This window comes from Coturnix japonica, chromosome 22 (assembly GCF_001577835.2).
Source record: "Coturnix japonica isolate 7356 chromosome 22, Coturnix japonica 2.1, whole genome shotgun sequence".
NCBI classification, from domain to species: Eukaryota; Metazoa; Chordata; class Aves; order Galliformes; family Phasianidae; genus Coturnix; species Coturnix japonica.
In genome coordinates, this window is record NC_029537.1 from 3565743 (window position 1) to 3592083 (window position 26341).

The 26341-nt window shown below is 55.1% G+C and overlaps 3 protein-coding genes across 3 annotated transcripts; 2 read left to right on the plus strand and 1 right to left on the minus strand.

Annotated features, from left to right (window-relative positions):
• Positions 1 to 284: 284 nt before the first annotated feature.
• Positions 285 to 4515, plus strand: PLPBP (pyridoxal phosphate binding protein). Its single transcript, XM_015883124.1, has 8 exons — positions 285 to 420; positions 618 to 725; positions 829 to 864; positions 1648 to 1723; positions 1977 to 2111; positions 2319 to 2461; positions 3033 to 3131; positions 3252 to 4515. Exons 1-8 carry the CDS (start codon positions 325 to 327, stop codon positions 3387 to 3389), a joined length of 831 nt encoding a protein of 276 aa, XP_015738610.1. The 5' UTR covers positions 285 to 324; the 3' UTR covers positions 3390 to 4515.
• Positions 4516 to 8797: 4282 nt separating this feature from the next.
• Positions 8798 to 23517, plus strand: ADGRA2 (adhesion G protein-coupled receptor A2). Its single transcript, XM_015883121.2, has 19 exons — positions 8798 to 9091; positions 13245 to 13316; positions 15846 to 15917; positions 15999 to 16070; positions 16313 to 16384; positions 16484 to 16647; positions 16726 to 16939; positions 17303 to 17467; positions 17858 to 18059; positions 18147 to 18296; positions 18414 to 18575; positions 18653 to 18862; positions 18935 to 19136; positions 19288 to 19496; positions 19615 to 19742; positions 19849 to 19972; positions 20096 to 20241; positions 20368 to 20457; positions 20658 to 23517. Exons 1-19 carry the CDS (start codon positions 8874 to 8876, stop codon positions 21805 to 21807), a joined length of 3822 nt encoding a protein of 1273 aa, XP_015738607.1. The 5' UTR covers positions 8798 to 8873; the 3' UTR covers positions 21808 to 23517.
• Positions 23302 to 26335, minus strand: BRF2 (BRF2 RNA polymerase III transcription initiation factor subunit). Its single transcript, XM_015883122.1, has 4 exons — positions 25994 to 26335; positions 25850 to 25909; positions 24978 to 25299; positions 23302 to 24633 (listed from the first exon to the last, which is right to left on the minus strand). Exons 1-4 carry the CDS (start codon positions 26145 to 26147, stop codon positions 23922 to 23924), a joined length of 1248 nt encoding a protein of 415 aa, XP_015738608.1. The 5' UTR covers positions 26148 to 26335; the 3' UTR covers positions 23302 to 23921.
• Between the last annotated feature and the right edge of the window lie 6 nt (positions 26336 to 26341).

The following is a 26341-nucleotide window of genomic DNA, read 5'->3' on the forward strand; positions in this document are numbered from 1 at the left end:
TGGATATGGATGGCAACATCCGTGGGTGTGAAGGTATATGCAAACAGCACACTGGAAGCACAGCACAGGCCTCTATCCTGCCTCTATCCTTCTCTATAGCCCACCATGATGCCCCTAAAGCCGGCTTCCACCCCGACCTTCGGCTCAGCGCCATGAAGAAATCGACCCTCCCAACATGGCGCCGCCGAGCTTCCCAACATGGCGCCCCGCATTCCCGCCCATCTCTGCTATTGGCCGGCGCCATCAACCGAGCGTTTCGATTGGTTGACGAAGAGCGGGCGGAGCGTCTCTCTTGTGTGTGGCGGAAGTCTTGTGTGACCGGGGATGTGGAGAGCGGCCATGGCCGCCGGGGAAGGGCTGGGCCCGGCGCTGCGGGCCGTCACCGAGCAGGTGCTGCAGGCGGCAGCTCGGAGGCCTCAGGTGAGAGGTGCTGGAGCACGGAAGGGATTTGGGCTCGGGATGGGGGGAAACGTGAGGACATCGGCCTGCTCGACTTAGAGGCAAGGCCGCATCGCCATGGCGGCCTACCCGTTCCCATGGCAATGGGATCACCGCTATATCAGTGGGGTCTATAGGGCCTGTAGGGCCGCTCCTGGTACTGAACGCTCTTCTTGCAGGGTCTCCCGGCCGTGCAGCCTCGCCTGGTGGCCGTCAGCAAGACGAAGCCCGCGGAGATGGTGCTGGACGCCTACAGCCACGGGCAGCGCAGCTTCGGGGAGAACTACGTGAGTGAGGCCGGAGTCGGGCCGATCTCGAGCATCATTTACTGTGATTACACCTTGTGCTGGGTTTGAGGGGTCCTAACGAGACCTTCTTGTGTGCTCTTAGGTTCAAGAGTTGCTAGAAAAGGCGTCAGATTCCAGAGTAAGTGCGTGCTTTTTTTTTGTGTGCTATTCATTCTCACTGTCCATCAGAAGTCCAGGTTTTTTGTAAGGAGGTGGTGATGGAGCCTGTTTGACGTTTGAAATCTCCATGCTGTTCTTAACTGTGTGCCTCTACTCTCTTCCCCCTGTTTGCCTTTCAGGCTCCAGAGTATCCTGTGAATATATAAATGTGTGCACCTTAGTTGTACAGCACTTTGTCTCTCATGATCTCTGCCCTAGGAGAGGCGTGGGCCTCATTTTAAAGTGGTGATATCTTTGTTTTGGGAAAGCAGTTCATTCTGTGTCTGTCCTCTTACAAAAGAGCCTTTCCCACTTACCTTAGAATCATAGGGTGACTTGGGTTGGAAGGGACCACAAGGATGATGAAGTTCCAGCCCCCCTGCCTGGCAGGGCCACCAAACTTCCACAATTACTAGATCAGGTTGCCCAGGGCCCCATTCAACCTGGCCTTGAACACCTCCAAGGACGGGGCATCCACAACCTCCCTGGGCAGCCTGTTCCAGGACCTCACTACTCTCCTAGTAAAGAACTTCCCCTAACATCCAACCTACCTTACACTGAACATTCTGCTGCCGCAGCCCTGCATCTCTCCAGACTGTGAAGCAATCTCAGTGCACACAAGTGCTGTCTCAGTTGTGTTATTCAGAGTAAACACAACAAGAATGGATGTTTTGTATTTGGTTTGTGGGCAAAGGAAGACCTAATTACTGCATGAAATGAGGAGGAATTCTCATTCAAACCTACCTGTTCCTTTTGCTTACAGATTCTGTCTTCTTGTCCAGAGATCAAGTGGCATTTTATTGGCCATCTGCAGAAAAGTAATGTCAACAAGTTGATCGGTAAGCTCTGCTTATTTGTGGTGACCCATGGGCAGTATTCTTCCAGTGTTTAAATAATAACCATCTTTGTCACCTATTAGTACTGATGATTGCAAGAATGCCTATTAGCAAACAAAAGAACTTGATGCTGCCCTACGTGTCCTGATTCACTTTGCTATCTCTTGCCATAGTCTGCTGCTAGCTGTGCACAGCTGTAAATTACTTTGTTCTTGTGTTACACAGGCAGCATGAAGCCTCTGTGTTTTCTCCCTAGCTGTCCCTAACCTGTTCATGTTGGAAACGGTGGATTCTGTGAAACTGGCAGACAAAGTCAACAGCTCATGGCAGAAAAAAGGGTCACCACAGAAGCTGAAAGTCATGGTGCAAGTTAACACCAGTGGAGAAGACAGTAAGTGACAGGCACTTTTTCTGATGATATGCAGATATGTCCTGCTGATTTGATAGAAGAAACAACCTGGTTGAGATGTTGTGTTGGTTTGTGCTCTTAAGGAGTTTTTCCCTGCTGAGATGATACTTAATCATCAGCAGCTTCTGCCTGGCTGCTGGGGGTAGTTCTCTTGCAAGGCTTGCCACAGATCAACCCACTTTTTGGCAGGTAAACATGGCCTGCCTCCCAGAGACACGGCAGCTGCAGTGGAGCACATTATCAACAAGTGTCCAAGCCTGGAATTTGTGGGGCTGATGACAATTGGCAGCATAGGACATGACCTGAGCAAGGGGCCAAATCCTGACTTCCAGGTGAGATATTTGTATGAAAACATCAGCTGTTGGCTGGCCTTTCATTACACCGAGGGTATAAATCTGATTGTAGATTGCCAATAGAAACACAGACCTGGTTCAGAGCAGTACAGACCTCTGAAGTATCAGTATTAAATGAAGTGATGAGCTCATTTCTGCAAATGCCTGATGCACATGCACTTTTTGTCCCATATTTTCTCTAAAGCTGTAGCCAGGATGTTGACAGATCACCTTCTGCAGCAGTTTTTGTTCTGAATTCTCTGGTCCTGCTTTCAGATAATATTTCCATCAGCCTCTTACACTGTGCACAGGGCTGTAGCAGGGAGGGGAACTGGTTCTGCATTCTTTATCTGTCATGATATGATGATTGGATGTGTAGACTTGTGTGTGCATTTAGCAATGTAGCCTGTAATGGGAAGTCTTCAGGTGCCTTCCCAGTGCTTCATAGCACTGTGGGACCTTCACCTGCTGTGTTAGGGAGACTTAAAGAAAGGTAGGAATCATTGAAATCTTGAGACCGTGTCCAAAATGTCACCAAATTTGTGATTATTCTGTTCTTTCTTCCTTCCAGGTGTTGCTGTCTTTGCGTAAGGAAGTGTGTGAAAAGCTGAATCTCCCCATTGAGAAGGTGGAGCTGAGTATGGGCATGTCCACAGATTTCCAGCACGCAGTAAGTCATTTCCTTCTGCCACCCTTTCTCTATTAGAGGGAAAGCTGTCCTGTGAGGTGGGGAGCATTGAGATCAGCCGTTCACCTGCACTGAATTCCCTCTTTCTGTCTCCTTCCATAGATAGAAGTTGGATCCACAAACGTCAGGATTGGAAGCACTATTTTTGGAGAGCGTGATTATTCTAACAAAGCAGATGGTGGTAAGGCCCCTGCTGAAACTAAAGGCAAAACAGAGGCCTCAACGGCACTGGGTCATTAGATGGAGAAAATAAGTTGTCTCAGCAGAGGACAAATGATAGGAGACCTCACTATGCATTCTTACCTCCATCCTTGCTGGCTCCAAGTCATGGCAGGGGGAAGGAATTCCTCGTTAACAGAACAGAGGCCAGAGACGCCTCGTAATTTATTGTGATTATTAGAGAGCACCCATAGAAACTGGAAATGTCAATAACCAAAAATGATAAGTTAAGGTTGAAGATGACTGTAGTATCTTGGCTCCTTCGAGCATATCAGGAACACTGACTTTTGGATCAGTAGGTTGAGCAAACTAAATGTCAGGATGAAGTTGCTCTTGGACAAGGATGTATCCTCAGCAGTGTGGTCATTATGTTGTCATTGAGGGCTACATTGTTCATTAAACAAGTTACATGCTGTGAGAGACCTGTAAGTGTTTCCTTTGCCCTGAGTTGCTGTTGAGTGGTGCTTACAGAGAGGCACTGTAACATGCCATGCTGAAGAGATGACATCCATTTAAACAGAGGATGAATAACAAACACACAAGGATGGGTAAAGAACAGTTGTGAGCTCATGGCCTGATGTTTTGGATGCAGATTGCAAGTGTGGGGGACTATCTTTTGAGCTGGTGCTTGTATTTGTTCTTTCTGATGGATGTTGCAGGCTTGGTTACATGTATTTGAAATGCTGGTCTGGCCTTCAGCCCTCTTGCAAGAGGGAAATGGGGTTTTCTCATTGTAGTAACTGTTTCTTCAAGATCAGAAGCTCTGCACCATCTCATGGGCTGTTCAGCCAGCCGTAGCTGCAGGAAGTCTCATGTAACCTGTTATAGCTCTGGGCTTTTGTGTGCTGCTGAGAGGAGACATTGGTTGCCAGCAGAAACATCCTTCCTGGGCTTTCTCTGTGTATGCGATCAAATCTAGCTGTTGGTTTTACTCTGTGGCTATAAATGCTGAATGCAAATGAAAAGAGTGAACTCCAACACACCAACTTGTTTGTAGCTACGTGGTTTTAAAAGCAACATGCAGTCTGAGCTGCCCTCTCTGGAACTGCACAATGTGTTGTTTCATAATTTGTTAATAAAAAGTGGTGAATTTGAATGCCATCTGTGCCAACTGTAAAGCTATTAAAGATGTTATTTTTATGTTCTAGCCCCGAGAGTTGTTGGAGCTTTTATTTTTTATAACCTGTGCTTGCTGTTTGGTGAGATCTGCTTGTCTGTGGTTGGAGGGAGGGCAGTGATTCGATGGGCAGCTGAAGGAGAGCAATGAGAGTAGAGATAGATGAGATGAGAAGGGGAGCAGTGGCTGCTGAGCTGTGTGCTGGGGAAAGCTGTTCTGGAGGAGCCCTCTGGGTGGCACTGCTGCCCCAGCCCTGCGGGGACAGGAGGTAACGGGGCTCACAAATAACTGCTCTCCATCCCGTGGCTGAAGTTCATCCCTTTCTTCCTTTGTTCCCAAATTTGCACTGGTGAAACATTCTGGCCACGGATGTTGTTTGCAAACTTCATCGTATTAAAAGCTTTATTTATTTTACAGAGTGAACTCAGGACACACGTTCTTCTTTCTGAGTTTGATGGAAATGTGTAAAGACTGCCAGTGTCCCTGTAGTGTTTGTTTGCTAAAGTAGTGCTGCTTGTAAAGCTTCCTAAACTGGAGCAAGCTGCGTGGTCACAGTTCTAATGTCTGAGCACAGAAGAGTGGGCTGGATTGATGTTAAACATCTGTGGGAATTGTCTGCCTTTATGGCTTCCTTACCCTCCCACTTTTCCTCTCTCGGGCGTTTTGCACTTATTTCCTGAGTTGAAACTGAGCCCTCATCACTCTTAATGAAGCAGTTAAGGTAAGTGTGCGGGGTGTTGTGTGCAGGGTTTGTCCTGGCTTCCATGCCCTGGAGGTCTGACTCTACAGCGGTTCTTTAGGAGCAGACAGGCTCACAGAAGTGTGTGGTCTTCTGGTTTTCCAATCTGTCTGCTAAAGACATTCAGGGCTCCCCCAGCTTTGATTCTGTGAGCTCCCAGCTGTGGGATGGGGCTCTGCTCCAGCGCAGGTGGCCATGGTACGGGACTGGGGTGCTGCTCCAGCAGCTGCAGCACAGTGCTGTGCAGTGACAGTGTGCTAAGGAGAGAGGAGAGCAGTGTTGCTGCTGCTCTGCAGCTGCTTCTCTCCCCCGTCCCACTTGCCGCAGGCTTTCTGGTCTCTGAGAGCTTTGCTGTGTTCCTCATATGTCTGGGCCTCCCTGAAGTCAATGCAGCACCCACAGGCACCTTCTGCTCCTCCTACAGAGGAGCAGAGCCAGCAAACTGCAGACAAAGGGCTCTTAATGAACCCCTCTGCCCAGGCACTTTGGCCCCCTGCAACACAAGCTTTATTTACATCTATGAAAAGCACTCTGCTGCTTTGTTGGAGCAGCAGTGCTCTCACTCACTGCTCATAGGGACGATGTCACTGTCAATATTTGCCTTGGAGGAACAGTGCCAGCAGATGAAGGTTTGTTTCATGGCCAGAGGGACTCTTCCTCCCTGTGATTTCAGCACCTGCTGCTGGCACAGAACCATCACCTCCCAGTGACAATGTGAGTGCACAGCTGTGGGTTTCAGAGAAGCCCCACCAGGTAACACTCATGTCCAGACCTCAGTGTTCCCATATGGGGCCAGTTAATGTCCCCAAGGGTCCCAGCAGCACAGGGATCCCCTGCGACAGCATCTGCAGAGCTGCACATCTGCTGCAGGGAGCACCTGGGAGCTGGCTGCTTCTGGAAGGAATAAAGCTGGGATGATCCTAGGGCAGGACAACATGCTGTTGTTTCTCCTTTCATGTCTCTTGGTGCACTGATCGTCCTGGGAAAGTGCTGAGCTGCAGCCTGCCCCTATTAGAGGCACTTAAAGCTGCTGTGCTCCTTTCTTAGCCAAGAGCACAGGCACCACTCGCTTCCCCTCTTCCACAAAGCCAGGCTTGATTAATATTTTATCAGATCATATCTTTTGTGTTGCAGAGTCTCTGGTTTGCAGCTTCACCTCCCTGCCAGGAAGTGCCTGTGATTCAAGCAGTGCATGCGCAGGGATGCAACGGGTGCTGAGATTTGGAGGGACACAAAGGCCGCCTGCTTATGTTGCACAGCTCTTGATGCACCATCCAGACCTGCTCTGCATGTCACTCCAGGGTGCTGCACATCCCTAATGGGACCACAGAGCTCCCAAAAGACAACACTGGACCTGCTTGAAGTGCCCGAGGTAGGCAGGAGCTGCCCCAGCCCCGCAGCCCAACACAGCCTTTCAAAGTGCAAAGAGTGTTTATTTCTTGGAGATCGGGTTTCCGGCAGGAAGGCCAGCAACTGCCAAGGTTTTTATTGGATCCCAGTGAAAGGAATTTCGAGTCTCATGCTTGTTGTCTTTCCCTGTGCCTGCAGTGGAGAAGGAGCACTGTTACACCCAAATGAGAGCAAGGGGTACCGGGTTTGGCACTGCACATCCTTGATATGTGGCTCAGGACGGGATGCTGCGTGGTCTCCTTGCAGGAGGTGTTGGAAAAGGCTGGAGGGGCTCTGGGAAAGTGTGGAGAGGGGTTGGAAGCACTTGAAAGGACCTGAACTCCGTGGGGCTGAGCCACGTGGGGAGCGCTGCTGGAGCTGAGCGGAGATGGGGCCAGGCAGCTCGCATTTGTTATGGGCTTGGACAAAGTTTTGACTGTTCTTGGAGGTAATTTTATAGGGGTTTGAGATTCTGAAGACCACGTACAGTGGCTTGATTGCTTCAATGTGTGGTGGAAACAGCTCCAGTGCTCCGACCACCCTCAGATGGTGGCAGCACTGACCAGTATACTCCAGGGCTGAGGGCTGTGCCAAGTCCTGCTTGTGTTCATATATGAGGAGCCCTCAGTTTAATGCCCTCTCAGTCCTCGTTATGGAGTGACTGCCCTAAGGAAGAGATAGAAGAGAGGCACCAGGGTTGGGGTTGGAGTGGTGTGAGCAGCTTCCTGCAGGAGAAATGGTCCATCCTTTGCAAACACTGCAGTCGTTGGGGATGAGGAGTTCTTTTAGGACTTGATCTAGTGGCAGAACATTGCTGTGTTACCTACAGAAGGAGGAGGGAGCACCACTGGTGCTTTCTGCACAGCATGAAGTGGAGGCAGGACTCAGTGTTTGCTTCGGGGGTCAGTGGAGCCTCTTCCTTCCATTGGCCATCACCTGCTCATGCAGGATCTCGGGGCGGATGCTGAACACAAGCAGTTTCCTGTTGCTCCCAACAGCAGCTGTGGGGTCCGGGCCTGGCATCCTGCAGCAATGAGCACTGGGAAGTTATTGCTGCAGTGGAAATATTGCTCACAAATAAAAAGAAGTGGGATATGATTGTGACTTGGTGGCAAGCTTGTACCGAGCTCTTAGGGCTGGCTTTGTGCTCTTATAATGATAGGAGTGTGAGGAGTATCTCCTTACGCCCACCACCATAGTGAGATGTGTTTATTTAGAGTAAGGAGTAAATTTCTTCCTCCTTCAGGAACTGCTGGTCCTGGAGAGAAACTGCTTTTCCCTGCCTCCCTTCCATGACCTTCTTCCACTCTCTTTCTGGGGATGTCCCAAAGACTTTGTTGCATGCTTTGAATTGGCTTTTGATTTGGAGCTGCAATGAGTGGTGTCCATGGAGATGAGTGTGAGGCTGAGGGGCTGGGGGAGCACAGCGGCAGCAGGGATGTGGGATGGGGGAGCAGGAAGGAAAATATTGAACTTAGCCTGAAAAGCAGTGAGGCAAAGTTAAAAGTGAGCAGGGAGGAGTGCTGACTGCAGGGAAGGGGCCAGGAGGGAGCAAAGTGGTGAAGTGACAGTGAAAGCCTGTACATTGGTTGCAGTGTAGTGTCCTGGTGTGTTGAGGTTGGCTGCAGGCTGTGTGCCTCTGCCTGGGACGCAGTGCTTCTCACTGCGGGGTCATGTCATGGTCTGTATGGACCATGTGAGCTGTGTAGGTGCAGGGCTGCATCTTTCCTCGTGGACACACGGAGCTGCATCTCTCTCCATGGATGCTCGGGGCTCCGTCTCCATCTCTCCATGGATGCCCAGGGTTCCATCTGTGTCTTGCACTCTGGATGCTCAGCACTCCACCTCGCTCTCTGGATGCTCAGCACTCCATCTCTCCATGAATGCTCAGCACTCCATCTCTCCATGGATGCTCAGCACTCCATCTCGCTCTCTGGATGCTCAGCACTCCATCTCTCCCCCTGGACGCGCACTTCTCCAGCTCTGCGCTTTGGTCCCCGCTCCGTGCCGTCTAACTGAGCCCTTTATCCCGCAGCCCCGCGCAGGGACCGGCGCCGCTTTACCCTCCCGGGGTCCCCGTTCGGAGCCGGCCGGTTGGTGGCCGGGCCGGGGGGAGGAGGAGGAGAAGGAGGAGGTGGCGGCGACGGTGGGGGGCGGTCCGGGGGAGGCGCCAGGGCTGGCGGCGGAGCGCTGCAAGCGGGGGAGGCGCCGCCGGAGCCGCCCCGGGGCTCGGGGAGCCGAAGCTCCCGGTGCCGGGGCGATGCGGGGGGCGGCGGCGGCGCTGCTCTTAGCGGTGGCGACGGTACTGAGCGAGGCTGCGGTGCGGAGCTGTGCGGTGCAGAGCGTGGGTTGTAAGTGTGCGGCTGAGCGGCACAAGGCGAGCGGCCCCGCAGTGCCCCGGCGCCGGGTGCTGTGCAGCGGAGCGGCCCTTCCCGAGCCCCCAGAACCGCGGCTGCTGCCCGACGGCACCGCCACGCTGTGAGTATAGTCCCACGCAGAGCAAAACTCTTCGGTCGCTCGCGAGGTCGGCGGCTCTGCCCCGATTATAGCGGTTTTTCTACTCTGCGTAACGCTGTTCCATGGGGTTTTGCCGTCGTGGAGCCGCTCCGGGATCTCGCCGTCTCCGTGGGGTGGAAACGTGGGTGCGCAGCGTGGACCCGATGTGGAAGGGCAGGAAACGGGCTCCATCCCCGTGCTTCCTTCCGCGATGTTTGCTGCTCGGAGTGTTGGGGGGGGGAGGATGTTTTTGTTTGAAAGTTTTTACTGGAAATATTCGCTCCAGACGGATCTGGTGTGTTGCGGTGCTGGGCTCTGTGATGGGGCAGAGCCATCGCTTTGCTCCCTCCGAGCCCACTCGGCCCCTGGGCAGGGGAGCTCCGGGCTCTGGGCAGGCGCTGGCAGTGCTGTGTGTTTATTTATAACTGCGGCAGGGAGGTTTGAATTAAAGCTGCCTGGAAGGACAGTGACAGCACGAGCGCTGCTGGAAACAGCACTTTCCCCCACCCCACCAGGACCTTGTCCTGGTTTTGGGGTCCTGCAGGGCACAGGGTGCTCCTAGTCCTGCCCCATTGCCATGGATTCACTCGTGTGTGGAGGTCCTGTGGCTGCTTGGGGGCTGTTCATAGCTCCTAGTGCACCCTTTGCTGTGCAGAGGCTTCGTTTTAGGGTGATGATGTTGGCCTGGTGAAAACCCATAAATACAGAGCGTGTCTGCAGAGCTCATCTGAGCTGTGTGGCTCTGTGAGCTCTGAAATGCGGTGGCTGCAATTATAGGCATCAATGGCCCCAAAGCAGCAGCACTGGTGCTCTTGGCCCCATCCCGTGCTGCTGTGCTGGAGCTGCACCCTGCAGCAGTGCTCTCCTGGTGCTGTTCTGCTCTTACAGTCCCTGCCCCGGGGTGCTGTGACGTGTCAGCCCCACTGCAGGCACATGCAAGGACTGGGAGTGCTTTGTAGAGTTTTTTTGGGAGCAGCATCCCATTCCTTGCCTGCTCTTGAGCTTCTTTTCGGGGTGACTGTGTGGCAGCATCAGGATGTGACACAATCCCACTCCAACGTGACACGAAACCTACTGGCATAGACAGAAACCTACAAATCTGTGGTGACCCTGGGCTCTGCTCTCTCGCAGTAAACATAATTTATGCTAAACCCTTTCCAGATGGGACAATCAAATCCAGAGGCTTCAGGTTCACCAGTATCTCCCAGAGCTGCCAGGCATGGTTAAGGCCATGGGGACATCCCTCTGGGGAGCCCACAGCTCTTATGTGCCCTAGAGACAGCTTGGCCATGGGGCACATGGTGTGTTTTGTGCAGAGCTTTGCAATTCTTTGCTGCAATATTGGCCGGGAGCATGCATGAGGTTTGGATATGCAATGTCCCCATGCAACCCAAGCAGACATGCATGTGCTCTCTGCCACCCACCCTGTGCCGTTCCTGCACCTCACTCCTTCGTGCTTTGCTCCCCGTTGTGCTGCTTGCATCCATCCTGCTGGGACCGTAGTTTCCTTGGTGCTGAGCATAAGTACCTCAGGGCATTGACTGGGGATGTCCACACTGCTGCCAGGGCTCTGCAGCCCTTTGCTAATGGGGCTGCAGGCCCCCCCCCCATGCTCACACCCCAATGGAAGTGTGCTGCGTCCCCACCCGCCCCAATCTCCACGCTGGCCCTGCTGTCACACGGGCAGGAGCCCAAACCTCTTCCAGATGTGGAATCCCAATGCAGGCCTCATTTCTGCACACAGCTTGATTGCGCCGAAATTACAGATTGTCTGCAGGGAATAGAGGGCTTTGACTTATGACCAATTTCCAGTTCTACTTGAACTCCCTTCTGCTTATCCCGGGCCCTGCAGATGGTTTCTTTTGGAAACCTTTTGATATCGATTGGGTAGTTCTTAGGGGCCTGGGGGTTTTCACCTTCCCATCCTTGCTAACAGGGGACCCTGCAGTGCCATGGGGCGATGGGGAGGTGACATCCCCCAGGGCCATCCCTGCAACGCCCCATTCTGACCACTTTTCCCTCTCCCCGGGGCTCCTTTTTCCTGTGCTGAGGGTTGGAACAATAATTTTCACCATCCGAAATAGCCCAGTGTGACGTGAACTGGTGGCACCGCCCCGGCTTAGAGAGGGGGAGGTAAAGGGGGGAGAGAACCAGGGGCCCCCGCTTCGCCCTTCCTACAATCCCCCGCCGGCGGCCGAGCGCTGCGCAGGGCACAGCCCTATCTGCACAGAGCATATGCTTTAAATTAATGCACTCGGAGAGCAAAGCATAGCTCTGCTCCCCACCCCCACCATCCTCGCCCCACTATTAACCTCCGTGCCGCGTCCTCCTCCCCGCTGCACGCCGGCTGCAGGGAGCGCGGCCGCTGCCTCCTTTTTTGGTTGGGGACATAGGAAGTTTATTGTTCCAACAGCCCGGGTTCTGGAGCCGTTATTTATCCAAGTGGATTCCAGCACGCTTGAAAAAACAAGCTTGTTTGGTTTTTTTGGGTTGTTTTTTCTTCTTTTTTCTTCACTTTTTGGCTTCTCCTTTTTGAGATGAGGGGAAGGGAAAAGAGAAGGGGATGGGGTTTCTCCATCTCTGCGCCTGTGCTGATGCCCCAATGGGCTCCATGCCATTGGTAATGGGTTTGGGGAGTGGAGGAGGGACCCAATGGGACCCATCACCCACTCCTTGTGTTTCCTCTATGCTGTGCTCTGTCATCGCTGCATTACCCTTAAGGAGTGATCCAGCACTGCTTCATGAACCCAGCATCAGCCAACGGGTTCTTTGATGCTGTAGAACTGTCCCATTTCAGTGGCATGTCCAGCTCATGGTACTGTGCTTTCATGGTGTGCCAAGCTCTGGGGGCACCCTGGGCATGGGGACCACATCCCCCTGCATCCGTGGCTGCAAGGACCCACTGCTCTGCCTGGACCCCTCCCGCAGCCCCATGCATTCAGATGCTTCTTCATTCCCTGCTGGGAGTGGTGCTAGCAGAGACCCATCACCACTAACATGTGGAGCTCCTTGAAACCAAGTGGAGCTGCCTGGGAAAAAAGACCAGCATCCTTTGGTCACTCATTGGGAGCTTTGTTCCTTGTACACATTGGTTCAGGGGTTCCCAGCTCCAACAGATGCAGGATGGAGCCTTCTCCCACCCCTGCTCTCCCCCCAGCCTGGCTGCAGATCACACAGGATACTGATTTCATCTTGGACTGCTTGAGCTTTGCCTTTTAAGGAGGGAAGTTTTGTTTTTATGGCAGAAGCGCAGCCCATGATCCCAGGGGTCAGAAGAACAAAGTATCTCCTGGTGTGGGGGCTCCTTCCTGGGGGCCAGGGTGGGCTGGGAGCCATGTTCCCAGCTGGGTGCAGCCCTGGTTGTAACCCCAGCCAAAGCTGCACCCTTGTGGAGAGCATATGGTGGTGGGGACACAGTGGTGAATGCAACATCCATAGAGCACAGCATCCTGTGGCTGGGTCTGTAGTGAGGGAACTGGGTGCCATGTGAGTGCCATGGGGTTGGGATGGGATGGGATGGGGCTGAGCTGCTGCTGAGGTTAGGTTGCAGCCCCCCAGAGTTCCCTGGTTCTGGCTGTAATGTGGGAACGTGGCCAGGGAAACCCGACGTCCGCCCCCTGGGACTGGGATGGTGCGGATCATGTCCTGTCTGCAGCACACAGTTCCCATTCAGCACAGCTGCAGGGACGGCCCGTGTGTAAACAGCCCTGGCACAGCCCTCAATGAGCCCTTTTTTCCTGCTGCTCGCCCCCGGACGGGGTTCCCGGGGAGCCCTCCCTGCTGCGGTTTCCCTCTGTGCTTCCTGCGGGGTCGGGGCTGTGTGCTACACTGAGCTCCAATGGGGCAGGGGCTGAGGGGTCCTCCATGTTTCTCAGTGCAGGTTTGGGGGTTCTTATTGCCTACACATGCAGCTCTATGCAGTGATGCCCCAAGCACTGACACTACCCTGGGTGCCTCCATAAGAATATCCCCATAAGGATGCTGTGTGTCCCATGTCATCCCCCAGCCATGCCACCTTGCCATGGGTCTGGCTATTCCCATTCTCCCAGCCCTATGGATCCTTGGGCATCTCCATCACAGCCCATATAACAGCACCTTTCCTCTCCCCCCGATCCCTGTGCTCTCATCCCCACAGGCTGCTGAGCAACAACAAGATCACGGTGCTGCAGAACGGCTCCTTCTTCGGGCTGAGGGCACTGGAGAAGCTGTGAGTGCATGGAGGCTGGGGGTGGTGTGGGTTAGGGAGCCTCTGGGTGTTGGGTTTGCCACCAGCACCCACAGGCATCCCAGGGTCCCTGGGAGTTGGGTTGGGGCAGAGGCATTGGGGGGGGGTGCACTCGGTGGGGGCTGGTATGAAAAGCGACATTGTCCCCCCGAACAAAGTCAACTTTCTTATCTCTCCATGAAAGGCATCTCTATGGTGAGAGTGTTAATAAGGGGAGATTTATGGCCCCCATATGGATCTGATCTGTAGGTATGTAGGAGTGGGGATGGACACACTGAGGGTGTTTTGTTCCCCTTCAAGGGGCTCATGCATTCCTCAGCCCCACAGGGATGTGGTGACATCAGGGCTGGGGGACTCCAGCTGTTGGGGCAGCCTGTAGATGCCCATCCCTTTGCAGAATGGTCCCTGCAGGGCACTGTGCCCGCACCATCCCATGGCACACAGTGTCAAGGATGTCCTCAGTCCTTTGGGGTGCAGGGACCGCTCCATGGGGCCCAGACTGTTCATTGGTGTTACAGCATCCATTGGTCTCAACCCCACTGCTTAGGGGTCTCACTGCTGCTCCCCGTGGGCAGTGGGAGGAGCATAGCCTGGGTCTCATTAGCTTGAACAAGGAAGTGTTTATGAATATGAAGCTTGCTTGAGTTGTGCATTGTGCACCTGCCCCAGCCAGCAGAGACCAGCTGCTCCATGGGGAGTGGTTGCACAGTGTTGGGTCAGGGCAGGCAATGCAGGGCATGGCGTTGCCTTTGGGGCTGTGTGCCTGGTGCACAGAGTTGGGGCTGACATGAGATTTTAGAAGCTATTAAAATACCTACAGAGCTGTGTGGGGACTCCATTTGAAGCAGTCATTTTGAGGATCCACATCTCTCCCGTGCTGTGGTTGAAGTATGGGATCACATCCAGGCTCCTGACACTGAGTTCTCATTAATGAGAGGATTAATGAGCCTGGACACGGAGCGGCCTGAGCCAGGGGTGACACCCAGGGGACCACAGCCCCCGGGTGCAGGAGGTCTGCACATCCCCATGCCCTGAGGTTCCTGTGTGTGTAGCATGGGGTAGCCTTCATTGAAGCTCAGCTCATAGCACAGCCAATGGGCAGCATCCCCCCGTCCCCCAGCCAGCACGGAGCTGCGCCTGATTGCTCCCGACAGCAGCCCTAATTGTGTGCATTGGGTCGGTCCGGGGCTGCAGCACAGACATGCCCCACAGAGGGGCTGTTCTGGCACCACAAGGACCTCAGGGGCCCCTCGCTTTGGTCTTGGGGCCGTGGGGGTTTGGTGTCCCAGAGCGATGCAGTCATCACAGCTGAGCTGTTTCCAGGGTCCCCGAGCCCTGCGCCCACCACCCCTCAGGGCTGGCAGCTCAGCATCACCACTGATATGTGGCGACGTAATGAGATTAATGAGTGTGAGCAGAGCCGGTATGCGGCCGCCCTCATTAGCAAAGCCCCAACTGGGAGTGCCATGCCCTCCACCAGCCACCACCACACTCAGGGGCTGGGACATGGCCAGGACGGGTCCCTCAATGGCCCCATACAGGACTGTGTGTTTTGGGGTGGCCCCATGGTGATGGTGGCTCCTGTTAGCTGGGTAGTGGGCGCTGTGCTGAAAGGCTCCGGTGTGGGAGAAAATCATTCTCATGGTAAGTCCATCCCATGCCCTGTAGATAGGGCTGGGAATATGAGCCTCTATGAGCTGCCTGGACATGAAAGCACAGGGAAAGATCCACAAAGTCCTCACAAAGGAATGAATGTGCTGCACCAACACGATGTGCAGGGAGGGGGATGTGGAGCAGCTCTTCAGTGCTGTGTGCAGAGTTATGGGGATCCTGCAGTGTCAGTGTTGCAGGTGTGGGGTCTGTCTGTCTGTGCTGCCTGGTGGGGCCAGGCTGCTGTCCCAGGGGGGTTTGGGGGTGTTATGTGTTGTGCATGGGGATGGTGTTGGTGGGATGGCTGTGTTTGCAGTACAGGTGTGCACGGAGTGGAGCTGTTCCTTCAGCACTGGTGCTCACCTGAGCTGCTCGTGTACATCCGCACACCCACAGCCCTGCACACCTTTGCACCCTGCCAGCACCCTGGGAGCTGGATGGGTGCCACGTACCCATGGGACACCTTTTCTCAGCAGAAATACAGCAGCTGAGAGCTCTCCCTACATCCCTATGGCAGCGGCTGTTGCGTGCCTGGCATGCCTCTGATAAGATATATGCCTGCAATCAGTGTAATAACCCAATCAAGCTTCCCCCAGGCTGCAAAGCTGCTGTGAGGCTGCGCTGACATTTGCAGTGTGCTCTTATCCCAATAGCCCTCCTGGGATAAGGCTGCTCTGGAAACAGCTTTGCAGGAGGGAATGGTGGGCAGGGTATGAGTGGGGCCACATGGTGTTCCTGGGGTGCTTAGGTCTGTGTGGCTGCAGTGTGCTGGGAGTGGGGCTGGGAGCGCTGGGAGCTGTGCTGATGGAGGGGGCAGGATGTTGGCTGCAAACCCTGAGCTCTGTGTCTGTCTCCCCACAGGGACCTGAAGAACAACCTGATCAGCACAGTGCAGCCAGGTGCCTTCCTTGGGCTCCCTGAGCTGAAGCGTCTGTAAGTGTTTAAGGAGTGCAGGGCAGCCCGTGGGGATTGGGAGCAGCTCAGCATCCTGACAGCCCTTCCTCTTCCTTGCAGGGACCTCTCCAACAACCGCATTGGTTGTCTGAGCGCCAGCGTTTTCCAGGGGCTCACCAACCTCCTCCGACTGTAAGCAGTGCCGTGGGCTCCCCTAGAAGGGCCACCATGCCCCACACACTGTGCATTGGGTGGTGGGGTCTGTAAGTGGGACACGTCGGGGGGCTCAGACACCTGGTCCACTCCTAAAGGGTTGGGTATGGGATGGATATGGGGATGCCCAGAGCAGTAGGAACCCCAGGACTTGAGAGGACTTGAGGTTTTCCAAGTGTGTCCCGGTCTTCTCCATGGCTCTGCCCTTCTCTGTCTTGCAGCAACATGTCAGGAAACATTTTCTCCAGCCTCCCACCCGGTGTCTTTGATGAGCTGCCCTCACTGAAAGTCGTGTGAGTACAACCACATCCAAACACAGACCCTCCCTGAGGTGTGCACGGCTGTGCCACCTCCAGCTGCAGCCTCACCATGCAGCTGCTGCCCCTTTGCAGGGACTTTGCCACCGAATACCTGACGTGTGATTGCAACCTGCGTTGGGTGCTGCCCTGGGCCCGCAACCTCTCAGCTCAGATCTCAGAGCGGACACTGTGCGTGTACCCACGGCACCTGCACACCACCCCGCTGCGCAGTGCACAGGAGAGCCAGCTGCAATGCGGTGAGCAGGGGAGGGGAGGGGTGTGGGCAGTGCTCTGGGGCTCGGGGGGGGCTCACACTGCATGTGTCCCCCCCGCAGCGGGCACCCCAGAGCTGCACACCCACCACCTCATCCCGTCGCTGCGTCAGGTGGTGTTCCAGGGGGACCGCCTGCCCTTCCAGTGCACTGCCACCTACCTGGACAACAGCACCCAGATCCATTGGTACCACAACCAGCAGCGTGTGCAGGAGGATGAGAGGGCAGGTGTCATTGTGGAGGAGAGCCTCATCCATGACTGCACCTTCATCACCAGGTGGGAACGGGATGGGGTTGGGGTGGAGATGGGGATGGTGGGGATAGAGATGAGAACAGGGATAGGAATGGGGGTGGGATGGAATTGGGATGGCGATGGGGATGGTGGGGATAGAGATGAGAACAGGGATAGGAATGGGGGTGGGAAGGGATAGGGGATGAGGATGGATAGTACTTAACAGGAATGAGGATGGGAATAGGGATGAGGATGGAGATAGAGGTGGGGGTGGGGACGGTGCAGGGCTTGCAGGTTTGCAGGCACCAAATGCTGTAGGTGGGATGCAAAGTGTAGGCATTGCTTCTCGGTGCATGTCCCCACTCCAGGGGCTGCCCCTCCATACCAGCATGTCCCCTCTGCCCACAGTGAGCTCATCCTCTCCAACATCCACGTCTCTGCTAACGGTGAGTGGGAGTGCACTGTCTCCACCTCGCAGGGCAACGTCAGCAAGAAGGTGGAGATTGTGGTGCTGGAGACCTCTGCATCCTACTGCCCCGCAGAGCGCGTCACCAACAACCGTGGGGACTTCAGGTAGAGACCAGTAGCAGTGTGGCCAAGGGGGAACGTGGCTGTGCGCGGTGCGTGCTGGGCAGGGGGCTGCCTGCAGGGGGGGGCCCACAGGTGCCCGATCATCTGGTTGCAATTAGCAGCCACAGGGAGCTTGTGTGCCTTTGAAAGCCTTCCCGTGCCGGCAGCGCAGCCCGGCTCCAGCAGCAGAGGTGTTGGAATTTCTCTGGCACAAGACGAAAGGCTCTGGGCGTCTGCCTTAACCTCGGCAAGGCTGTTCCAGAATATAAATTACTGCTGCAGTCAATGTGGCTTCGATTAGCGGTGCCCCCCTGAGTTGAGCAGGATGTGGGATGGGGGGACAGCGGCTTTATGGGGAGCGTTGCCCCACGGTCACTGTGTGTGTGCATCCAGGTGGCCCCGCACGCTGGCCGGTATCACCGCCTTCCAGTCGTGCCTGCAGTACCCCTTTGCATCAGGGCCAGCAAGTGGGGGCCCAGCAGCAGAGAAGCAGGCGTCCAGACGTTGTGACCGTGCAGGGCGCTGGGAGGAGGGCGACTATTCCCACTGCCTCTACACCAACGACATCACCCGTGTGCTCTACACCTTCGTGCTGGTGAGTTGGGTGCTCAGCCCACACTGATTGCTGAGGTTGGGCTCAGGCACAGCCGTGACTGTGCCCCGTGGTTGTGTCACCCTACAGATGCCCATCAATGCCTCCAATGCACTGACACTGGCTCACCAGCTGCGCGTCTACACGGCTGAGGCTGCCAACTTCTCAGACATGGTTGATGTCCTCTATGTGGCTCAGATGATCGAGAAGTTTATTGGCTACGTGGATCAGATCAAGCAGGTAACACTGCTGCTGCTGCTCTCTGCTTTACCCATCAGTGCGTGGTGGGTGCTGGGAGGGAAGCATGAACTGGGGCTGAATGAACTGAGCGCGACCTGCAGCCAGCTCTGCTCACAGCTCACCGACGTGATCGTGGAGATGGCCAGCAACATCATGCTGGTGGACGACCACATCCTCTGGATGTCTCAGAAGGAGGAGAAGGCTTGCACCAGCATCATCCGCTCACTGGAGAAGATTGCTGCACACACCCTCAGCAGCAACTCCCAGCACATGGCAGTGGTGAGTCAATGCACGTGGTGGGGGTCCATCCATACACATGGTGGGAGTCTTTGCCCTCATTGCTTTGTGCCTGGCAGAACTCACGCAACATCGCCTTTGAGGCATACGTGGTAAAGCCTGAGAGCTACGTGGGGCTGAGCTGCGTGGCATTCCAGCGCCGCGATGGGGGCCCTGCTGGGCGCACAGCCCTGGCTGAGCAGGCAGCTGAGCCCCAGCCTGACCAGCAGCTACAGCTGCGCTGCACCACAGGACGCCCCAACATCTCCCTGAGCAGCTTCCACATCAAGGTATGGGTCTGATGAGGGGATGGGGGGGGTTGAGGGTGTGGTTTGGTCTCACCAGTGACTGTGTGCCCACAGAACAGCATTGCTCTGGCCTCCATCCAGCTGCCACCCAGCCTCTTTGCCAGCCCTGTCCCACCCACCCCGCTGGCTGACTGCAAGCTGCAGCTGCTGGTGTTCCGCAATGGGAAGCTCTTTTGCAGTACAGGGAACTCCTCACGTCTAGCGGATGACGGCAAGCGGCGCAGCGTGGCCACACCAGTCATCTACGCAGGGACATGTAAGGGCTGTGTGCCAGCAGGGCTGCCTTCCTATACAGATGAGAGCTCCTGGGGGTGTTTTGCAGAGCAAAGCCATTTCTTTGGGCTGTGCTGCTGAAGGTTTTATTTCGGGGGGTCCCCCTGGCTCACCAGCTCTCTCCATCCCTGCAGATGGCTGCAGTGTAGGGAACCTGACGGAGCCGGTGGCCGTATCACTGCGACACCCCGGGGAGGGTGCAGACCCCGTGGCAGCCTACTGGAACTTCGAGGTGCTGGGGGGAATGGGAGGCTGGAGTGCTGAGGGCTGCCAGCTGGCTGCCCGTGAGCCCAACGTCACCTCCCTGCACTGCCGACACCTCAGCAACGTGGCTGTGCTCATGGTAAATGGGGCAGCAGGAGGGGGGTGAGCACTGGGGCCGTGCAGAGGTGTAGGATGAGTGGTTCTGCAGGCTGTGGGGTTATGGGATGGGGTCTGATCAGCTGTGTGGTGCCATGCAGGAGCTGAGCGGGTTCCCCAGTGAGGCACGAGGTCCAGTGGAGGTGCTGCACCCAGCCATGTACACCTGCACAGCCGTGCTGCTGCTCTGCCTCTTCACCACCATCATCACGTACATTGTCCACCATGGGTGAGCATCATGGGGTGGCCTTGGCCATGGGTGTGGGTATGGCTGGAAGGGTAACCAGGTGGGGACAACTCGAGCCGGGCAGCTCACTGCTCCCTTCTCTCTCCAGCACCATTCACATCACACGGAAGTGCTGGCACATGCTCCTTAACCTCTGCTTCCACATGGCCATGACATCAGCAGTGTTTGCAGGAGGCATCACCCTCACCGGGTACCTGGTCGTCTGCCAAGCGGTGGGTGCCACTGCTGCAATGGGGACCCCAGCTGGGGCCCTCCTCCAAGCAGAGCAGTCCAACCTCACTCAATGACTCAATGCTGCATCACCCCTGTGCTGACCACATCATCTTGTCCCACAGGTCGGCATTATTTTGCACTACTCCTCCCTGTCCACGCTGCTGTGGATGGTGGTGAAAGCCCGTGTCCTCTACAAGGAGGCGACCTGGAAAGCACCTCGGCAGCCAGATGGGGATTCAGCACCACCAGCCCCTCGGCCCATGCTACGGTACTGCCATCCCCTGCCCAGGACTCCTCCCTGGGTCCTCCCCATGGGAAATGCACCCAGCAGTGTGGTATGATTTTGGTGTTACCCAGCACCATGGCACGCTCTTGGTGTGCTCTGTCTTTGTAGGTTCTATCTGATTGCTGGTGGGATCCCTCTCATCATCTGTGGCATCACAGCGGCTGTCAACATCCACAACTATCATGATAACAACCCTTAGTAAGTGTCCTGCTGCCTTTCTCAGCCTGGGCAAGGGGAAAGGAGGCCAGCAGTGCTGGGAATCCAAGGAGATGCTGGTGGAATCCATCCCAGGAGCTCTCCATTGACAAGCCATGGAGATAGGCCATTGGGCATGCCTATGTACCAAGGTACCCCAAGGCTGAAGCCATGCTGACTGAATCTTTTTATCTCCCTTGCAGCTGCTGGCTGGTGTGGAGGCCCAGCCTGGGTGCTTTCTATGTGCCAGTGGCCTTCATCCTGCTGGTCACCTGGCTGTACCTGCTGTGTGCTGGGCTCAGCCTGCAGTGCCACACTCCCCATGGGAAGGAGGCCCCGGAGCTGCCAGGCACACCACCAAGGCTGGGAGCCAACGGGGAGCTGCTGACAGACTCAGGCTCCATCTCAGTGACGCTGCACTCGGGGACGCATTGCCCAGAGGTGGATGGTGTGTACTCACTGCAGGCGCAGCTCTGGGCTCTGCTGGCTGTGCACGCCATGTATGTGGCCTTATGGACGTTTGGAGCCATGGCCGTGTCCCAGCGTGGAGACCTCAACGTTGTCTTCAGCTGCCTCTACGGGGTGACAGCCGTAGCGTTGGGACTCTTCATCTTCATCCATCACTGCGTCCGCCGCCGGGACGTGCTGGGTTCGTGGTTCTCCTGCTGCCCTTCCTACCGCTCTGCGCTGCCCATGCAGCCCTACAGCCACCCCGGTACGGCAGCGGTGGAGGACGGCTCACAGATGTTCATCGGCTGCGATCCCGAAGCCGCCCGCAGTGCCACGTCCTCCTCCTCGCCCAGCAGCACAGGCTCAGCCGCCGGCCGCTGTAAGCTGACCAACCTGCGGGCGGCACAGAGCCAAGCTGAGGGGCCAGAGCACGGAGATGGGAGGAGCGCAGGGCCAGGGAGACACACCAACAACCACCGCAGGAACCACAAAAGCAGAACTAAGCAGCACCGCGAGGGGAAGCACCACCGCTTGAAGGTGCTGCGGGGTCCATCCTCCGAGCAGAGCGAGAGCGGCAGCGTGCACAACAGCCACTCCGAGAGCTACCACAGCAGCAGGAACAGCCCCATGAACAACTGTGCTGCACCACGGGCTGTGGGACCCCAGGATGGGGAAATGGCCCCCAGCCAGTCTGAGGGCAGCGACGGCTTTTTGGAAGCTCGGCGACGGAGCAGAGACAACGTGAGGCAGGTGGAGAGGGAGGCGAAACGGCGCTCCTACCCCCTGAATGTGGGCAACCACAACGGAGGGCTGAAGGGCAGCAAGTACGATGTCAACCTGACCGGTGCTGACAGCGCGGCAGGGATGAGGAGTGGGCTCTGGAAGAGCGAAACCACAGTGTGAGGGATGGGGATGGCGCAGAAGGGCATCGTGCTGCAGCACATCCTCCTTGGCTGGAGGTTCTGCATGGAGAAGGCAAATAACCCTCATGGAGCTGAGGGTCTGTGAGCGTGGCCAAGTGCACTACATGGGGCCTCATCCCCGCAGGACGGGCATCACAGCCACCCCAGGTTGCAGCACTGAGAGGTGGAGGTGAAAGGCAACCAGTGCTCTTCAGCAGCATCAATTGCAGCGCCACGTCGCTTCAGACTGGAGCCTAAATGCTATTTTATAATATACAAAGGAAACAAATGTCTATTTTTCAGATTTCTATATGTTGAATGTATATATGTATAGACTGATGCAAGTGCCTCCGCCCTACCAGCAGTGTTCTCCCACAGCCACGACTGCAATACTCCCAAAGACGTTGGCATGTCGTGCAGAGATGCTCGGGTGGCCCCAGATGAAGTGTTAAGAAATGGAAACGTTGTTATCTTAAAGGACAGTATTAAACCCCCAGGGTTACTCAGTTGCCAAAGCAAAAGCCATATAGCCAAGCAAGCACAAGGTAAGAGAAGGCACTGCTCCGAGATACTGTCTGCACTCTGTGGATGTCAGACACTAAAAGCACCGCTCCCAAACCCTCCCAGGTGTAACCTATGCAAACAGGTGGAGCAGCAGCACTGCTCTGCCTGAGATGAACACGGGTTGTCCATCTCCTCCAGGAACCAAAGAGCCCATTTGGGCACAGACACCAAAGCAGGTCCTTGTCTTTAACCCATGTGTGGGCACTGAACACCAACAGCGCTGTGCTGAGCCACCTCCTGTCCCTCCAGCATGGGCTCCCCATCAGAGTGGGCTGCTCCTGGAGAGTGAGAGGTCAATGCCCACAGTGCTGTCAGGGCCCTTCCTATGGACTGCAGTATGTTCAAAGGGCTGGAACTTGGCTAAGCACTTATTTCTCCCCATTTATAAACAAGTCCCCCTTTTTTACTAGCAGGCAAAAAGTCAGACTCACTGCAGGCTGTAGGAGGCTCTAGGAGCACTCCCAGGTCTCAATTTGCTAAAAGGAGAACAAGAGGAGTGTATCCGTGCTGTTATAAGCCTCAGCTTTCTCATGTGTACAAATGGGTTTAATTCTTTACCTACCTCCCAGGGTCCCAGGGAGCTGCAAAGGACTGCAGTGCTGGGAAGCATTCAGACCAGCCTCTCTGCTACACCATGGCCAAAGGATCCAGGAGTTAGCAGAGTAAATAGCACTTAGTGGCAGATTTTTCTCCCCTTCAGAATCCAGCTCCTCTCCCTTTGGAACCCCTCATTTCTGCAGGGCTGGAGTTCACTGGCTTTGCTGCAGCTCTGCTGTTCCTGGGCTGCCAGACTTCCCTGACCACGTTTATCATGCCTGGTATTGAATGCAATTCCAATCCTTATATCAATACTGCAGCCCACACAGTCTTGCTGATGCTGAGTTGTTATATACGCTTGCTGCACTGTGACAGTATTATATGAAAAGCTTGGTATTACTAATTACACTTCTTTTTTTGTATGTTTACATTACAAGCAAATGACAGATCAACAGAGAAGCTTCTTGCAATATACGTGGGGGAGGGAGGGGAAAATATGCCAAAGAAATGTCTTTTAAAAGGGGTCTTTTTGCATTTTTATATAAATAGAATCTTTCTAGCAGATATGTTTTGTTTAATATATTAAAGATTTGCAAATCTGCCAAATGAACTGTGATTTCTCGCAGAGTTTGCATTCAAATACAACAGCCTATTAGGCAGACAGAGGTCAATGCTTCATGGTGTCCAAAGTGAACAGCCAGCAGTGCTGTGTCTGCATCCTCCAGCGCTGTCTGTGCTCACACACCCCAGTGCTGTCCCTTTGCTGCAGATCCCCAGTGGTTTCCCAGCTCCTGTCAAGCTGAAACCCCATTCCTGGCCCCTGTATTCTATTTACTTCTAATTAAAATGACTTATCTTGGTCTAGTGTAATAAACCATTGCCCACTCCTCCCACTCACCACGTATCCACAGATGACTGTCCCTGCAGCATGGAATGACTCTTTAACCATCAGGATTGATGCTTTTGGCTCCAGTCTCTGGTGCTCCAGTGGTGTTGTTCCAGTGATGCTCATCTTCACTGCCACACTTTGGCCCTCCTGAATGCCCGGATCTCCTCCGGGCCCCTCAGGTACTGCTCTATTTCACTGTCAGAGATGGGCTCATCTCCAGTGATGGCAGCATCCGAAGCACTCAAGGCTGCAGTGCGCAGTCTCTTCTTTGGATGGAGGAGGCAGGGTGGCAGTAAGGGCCTCCGGCTGCCCTCAGCCTTCTGTTTCCCTTCCGAGGGGCCGCCCTTATCCAGTGCTGTCCCTGCTGCTGCTGGAGTATTGCTAGAGGAGTCCTCAGCCTGGGCTGCCCTCTGCTGCTCCTCCACATCCACCGCACAGAAGGCATTTTTCAGCAGGAAGATCCGATGCTGCAGCAGATCCCCAATGTATTTGACCACCGTCTTCTTGTCCAAGTTAAGCACCTTCAGCCAAGCAAGCTCAGCTGCCATCCTCAGGAGGATTTCATAAAGCTCCTTCAGCCTCAGGCGTGCCGGGGGGGGCAGATCAATGCCTGCTGCCTTGCAGAACTGTGTGAACGTGCAGGTGAGGCGGGCAGAGGGCCGCAGGGACTGCCAGGACAGGAAGGCTGCAGCTGTGACGATGGGGATGGGATGCCGACCTGTCACCAGCCACGTCTCACTTGCCAGTTCCACCACCTGCATGGTCCGGGCAAGCATCGCCTCCTTGTCCTCCACAAACTGGGCAGGGATGTCCTCTGTGTGCTGGAACAGCTGGAAACTGGAAGAGGAGAAAACCCACTGTTAGCACTAGGAACAGCTTCAGGACCTGGTTACAGCAACACAGCTCAGACTTATACTCCACCATAGTGGCAGCCACTGATGCCAGTCATCCCTCTAAATAAACACAGAGAAGGTCACAGCAAGGTCCTTAAAGGCAAGGTCCTTAAAGGCAAGGTCCTTAAAGGCAAGGTCCTTAAAGGCAAGGTCCTTAAGCTCCCCATGTTTAAGTCCTGCACTGCCCACTCTCCAAACAGCTTCCTGCAGCAACTGCATTCTGGAAGCTTCAGCACAAACAGGTGTTGTGCACAGAGCACCACATGGGCCACGATGGATGGCTGTTACCTGTTAAGGTGTGTCTTCACCAGATCCATAAGGCTCAGCGCCGGCACTGAGATCCTGAGCTCCTTCTGAAGGCTTAGGTAGACGCTGGTGACCAGTTCCTGCTTTGCATAAAGGAGGGAGCAGATTGTTCCCAGTGTCAGTGGCCAGTTGTGTTGCCGACAGGTCGCCAGCACGCAGCAGCCCACCAGGAGCTCCTTCTTCTCCAGGCTGAGCAGGCGGAAGGAGGGATGCTGCAGTGCTCTCTGCAGGTAGGACACGGCCGTGCCTTCAAACACCGACGGGAGCCGAAGAACCTTACAGAGATCCTGGACCCTTCTGATCCCTGAGGAAAGAAACTGCCCTTAAGGAGCTGCACGAACTCATCCTTATGCAGTAACCTCACAGGGATGTTAATGCATAGAGAACTAACTCCTCCTTTCATGTTTAACTGCCAGCTCATGAAAGCTTTCACCATTTCAGAGATGTGTTAGCATATAGCAAAGCAGGGATGACGCAAGGGATGGAGAACTGCTCTGCAAGGCCAGGTATGGAGACTGCAAAGCTGGGGAAGGGAAGGCTTTGGGCAGACCTGAGAGCAGCCCTATGGTATCCAAGGGGCTGTAAGGAACAAAGGGGTATACAAAGGATGAAGGGGGCTGTGACAGGGCAAGGGGGGGGGTTCAAAGGGAAAGGTTTAGGCTGGATATGAGGAAGGGGGGGGTTCAAAGGGAAAGGTTTAGGCTGGATATGAGGAAGGGGGGGTTCAAAGGGAAAGGTTTAGGCTGGATATGAGGAAGGGGGGGGTTCAAAGGGAAAGGTTTAGGCTGGATAGGAGCAGTTTGCAAGCGATGCACTGCCATTGGTTACCCAAAGGTGGTGCCTTCCAGCCTTACCTCTCTGCTCGCATCGGTTCAGCTGCTCCTTCTGCCCTGTGCTCTGCGAATAAGCCACCTCTGAAAGAAACAAACAAGCAGCAAATCAGAGCCCAGCTCAGCAACGCGTAGAGCGGATCCCCCCCCCCCCGGCACAACCCTCACCTCGCAGCTGCCCTTCATCGCTGTACGTGGTGGTCAGCAGCCCCTCGGCCAACACGCAGCCACACGCGGCGCAAACCAGCTGCTGCTGCGCGTAATGAGCGTCCTCCAGCAGCGCCGCGGAGCCGCACTCAGGGCACAAACCGCGATCCGCCATTAGGAACCAAATAGGGGTTGTACCGGTTACAGCCTATCACGGCACCGGGCGGTGCAAGCCGAGCATGGTCCGGGTGGAGAGCAGCTCGTAGAGCGCTGCGTTCCGGCACCACGAGGAGCAGCAGAGCTCTGATATAGAGCAACTCAATTAGGAGCTGTTAGCCATCACAAACCTGCTCTCAGTCAGACACCAAC

Excerpts from the sequence above, each read along its gene's own strand:
- PLPBP (XM_015883124.1), top strand. The coding sequence starts at position 325 with ATGTGGAGAGCGGCCATGGCCGCCGGGGAAGGGCTGGGCCCGGCGCTG. Across the intron at positions 1,724-1,976 it reads TAATGTCAACAAGTTGATCG|CTGTCCCTAACCTGTTCATG; the intron begins GTAAGCTCTGCT and ends TTTTCTCCCTAG. Across the intron at positions 3,132-3,251 it reads CCACAGATTTCCAGCACGCA|ATAGAAGTTGGATCCACAAA; the intron begins GTAAGTCATTTC and ends CTCCTTCCATAG.
- ADGRA2 (XM_015883121.2), top strand. The coding sequence starts at position 8,874 with ATGCGGGGGGCGGCGGCGGCGCTGCTCTTAGCGGTGGCGACGGTACTG. Across the intron at positions 19,743-19,848 it reads ACGTACATTGTCCACCATGG|CACCATTCACATCACACGGA; the intron begins GTGAGCATCATG and ends TTCTCTCTCCAG. Across the intron at positions 20,242-20,367 it reads GCCCCTCGGCCCATGCTACG|GTTCTATCTGATTGCTGGTG; the intron begins GTACTGCCATCC and ends CTGTCTTTGTAG.
- BRF2 (XM_015883122.1), bottom strand. The coding sequence starts at position 26,147 with ATGGCGGATCGCGGTTTGTGCCCTGAGTGCGGCTCCGCGGCGCTGCTG. Across the intron at positions 25,910-25,993 it reads CGATGAAGGGCAGCTGCGAG|AGGTGGCTTATTCGCAGAGC; the intron begins GTGAGGGTTGTG and ends TGTTTCTTTCAG. Across the intron at positions 25,300-25,849 it reads GAACCGATGCGAGCAGAGAG|GGATCAGAAGGGTCCAGGAT; the intron begins GTAAGGCTGGAA and ends TTCTTTCCTCAG.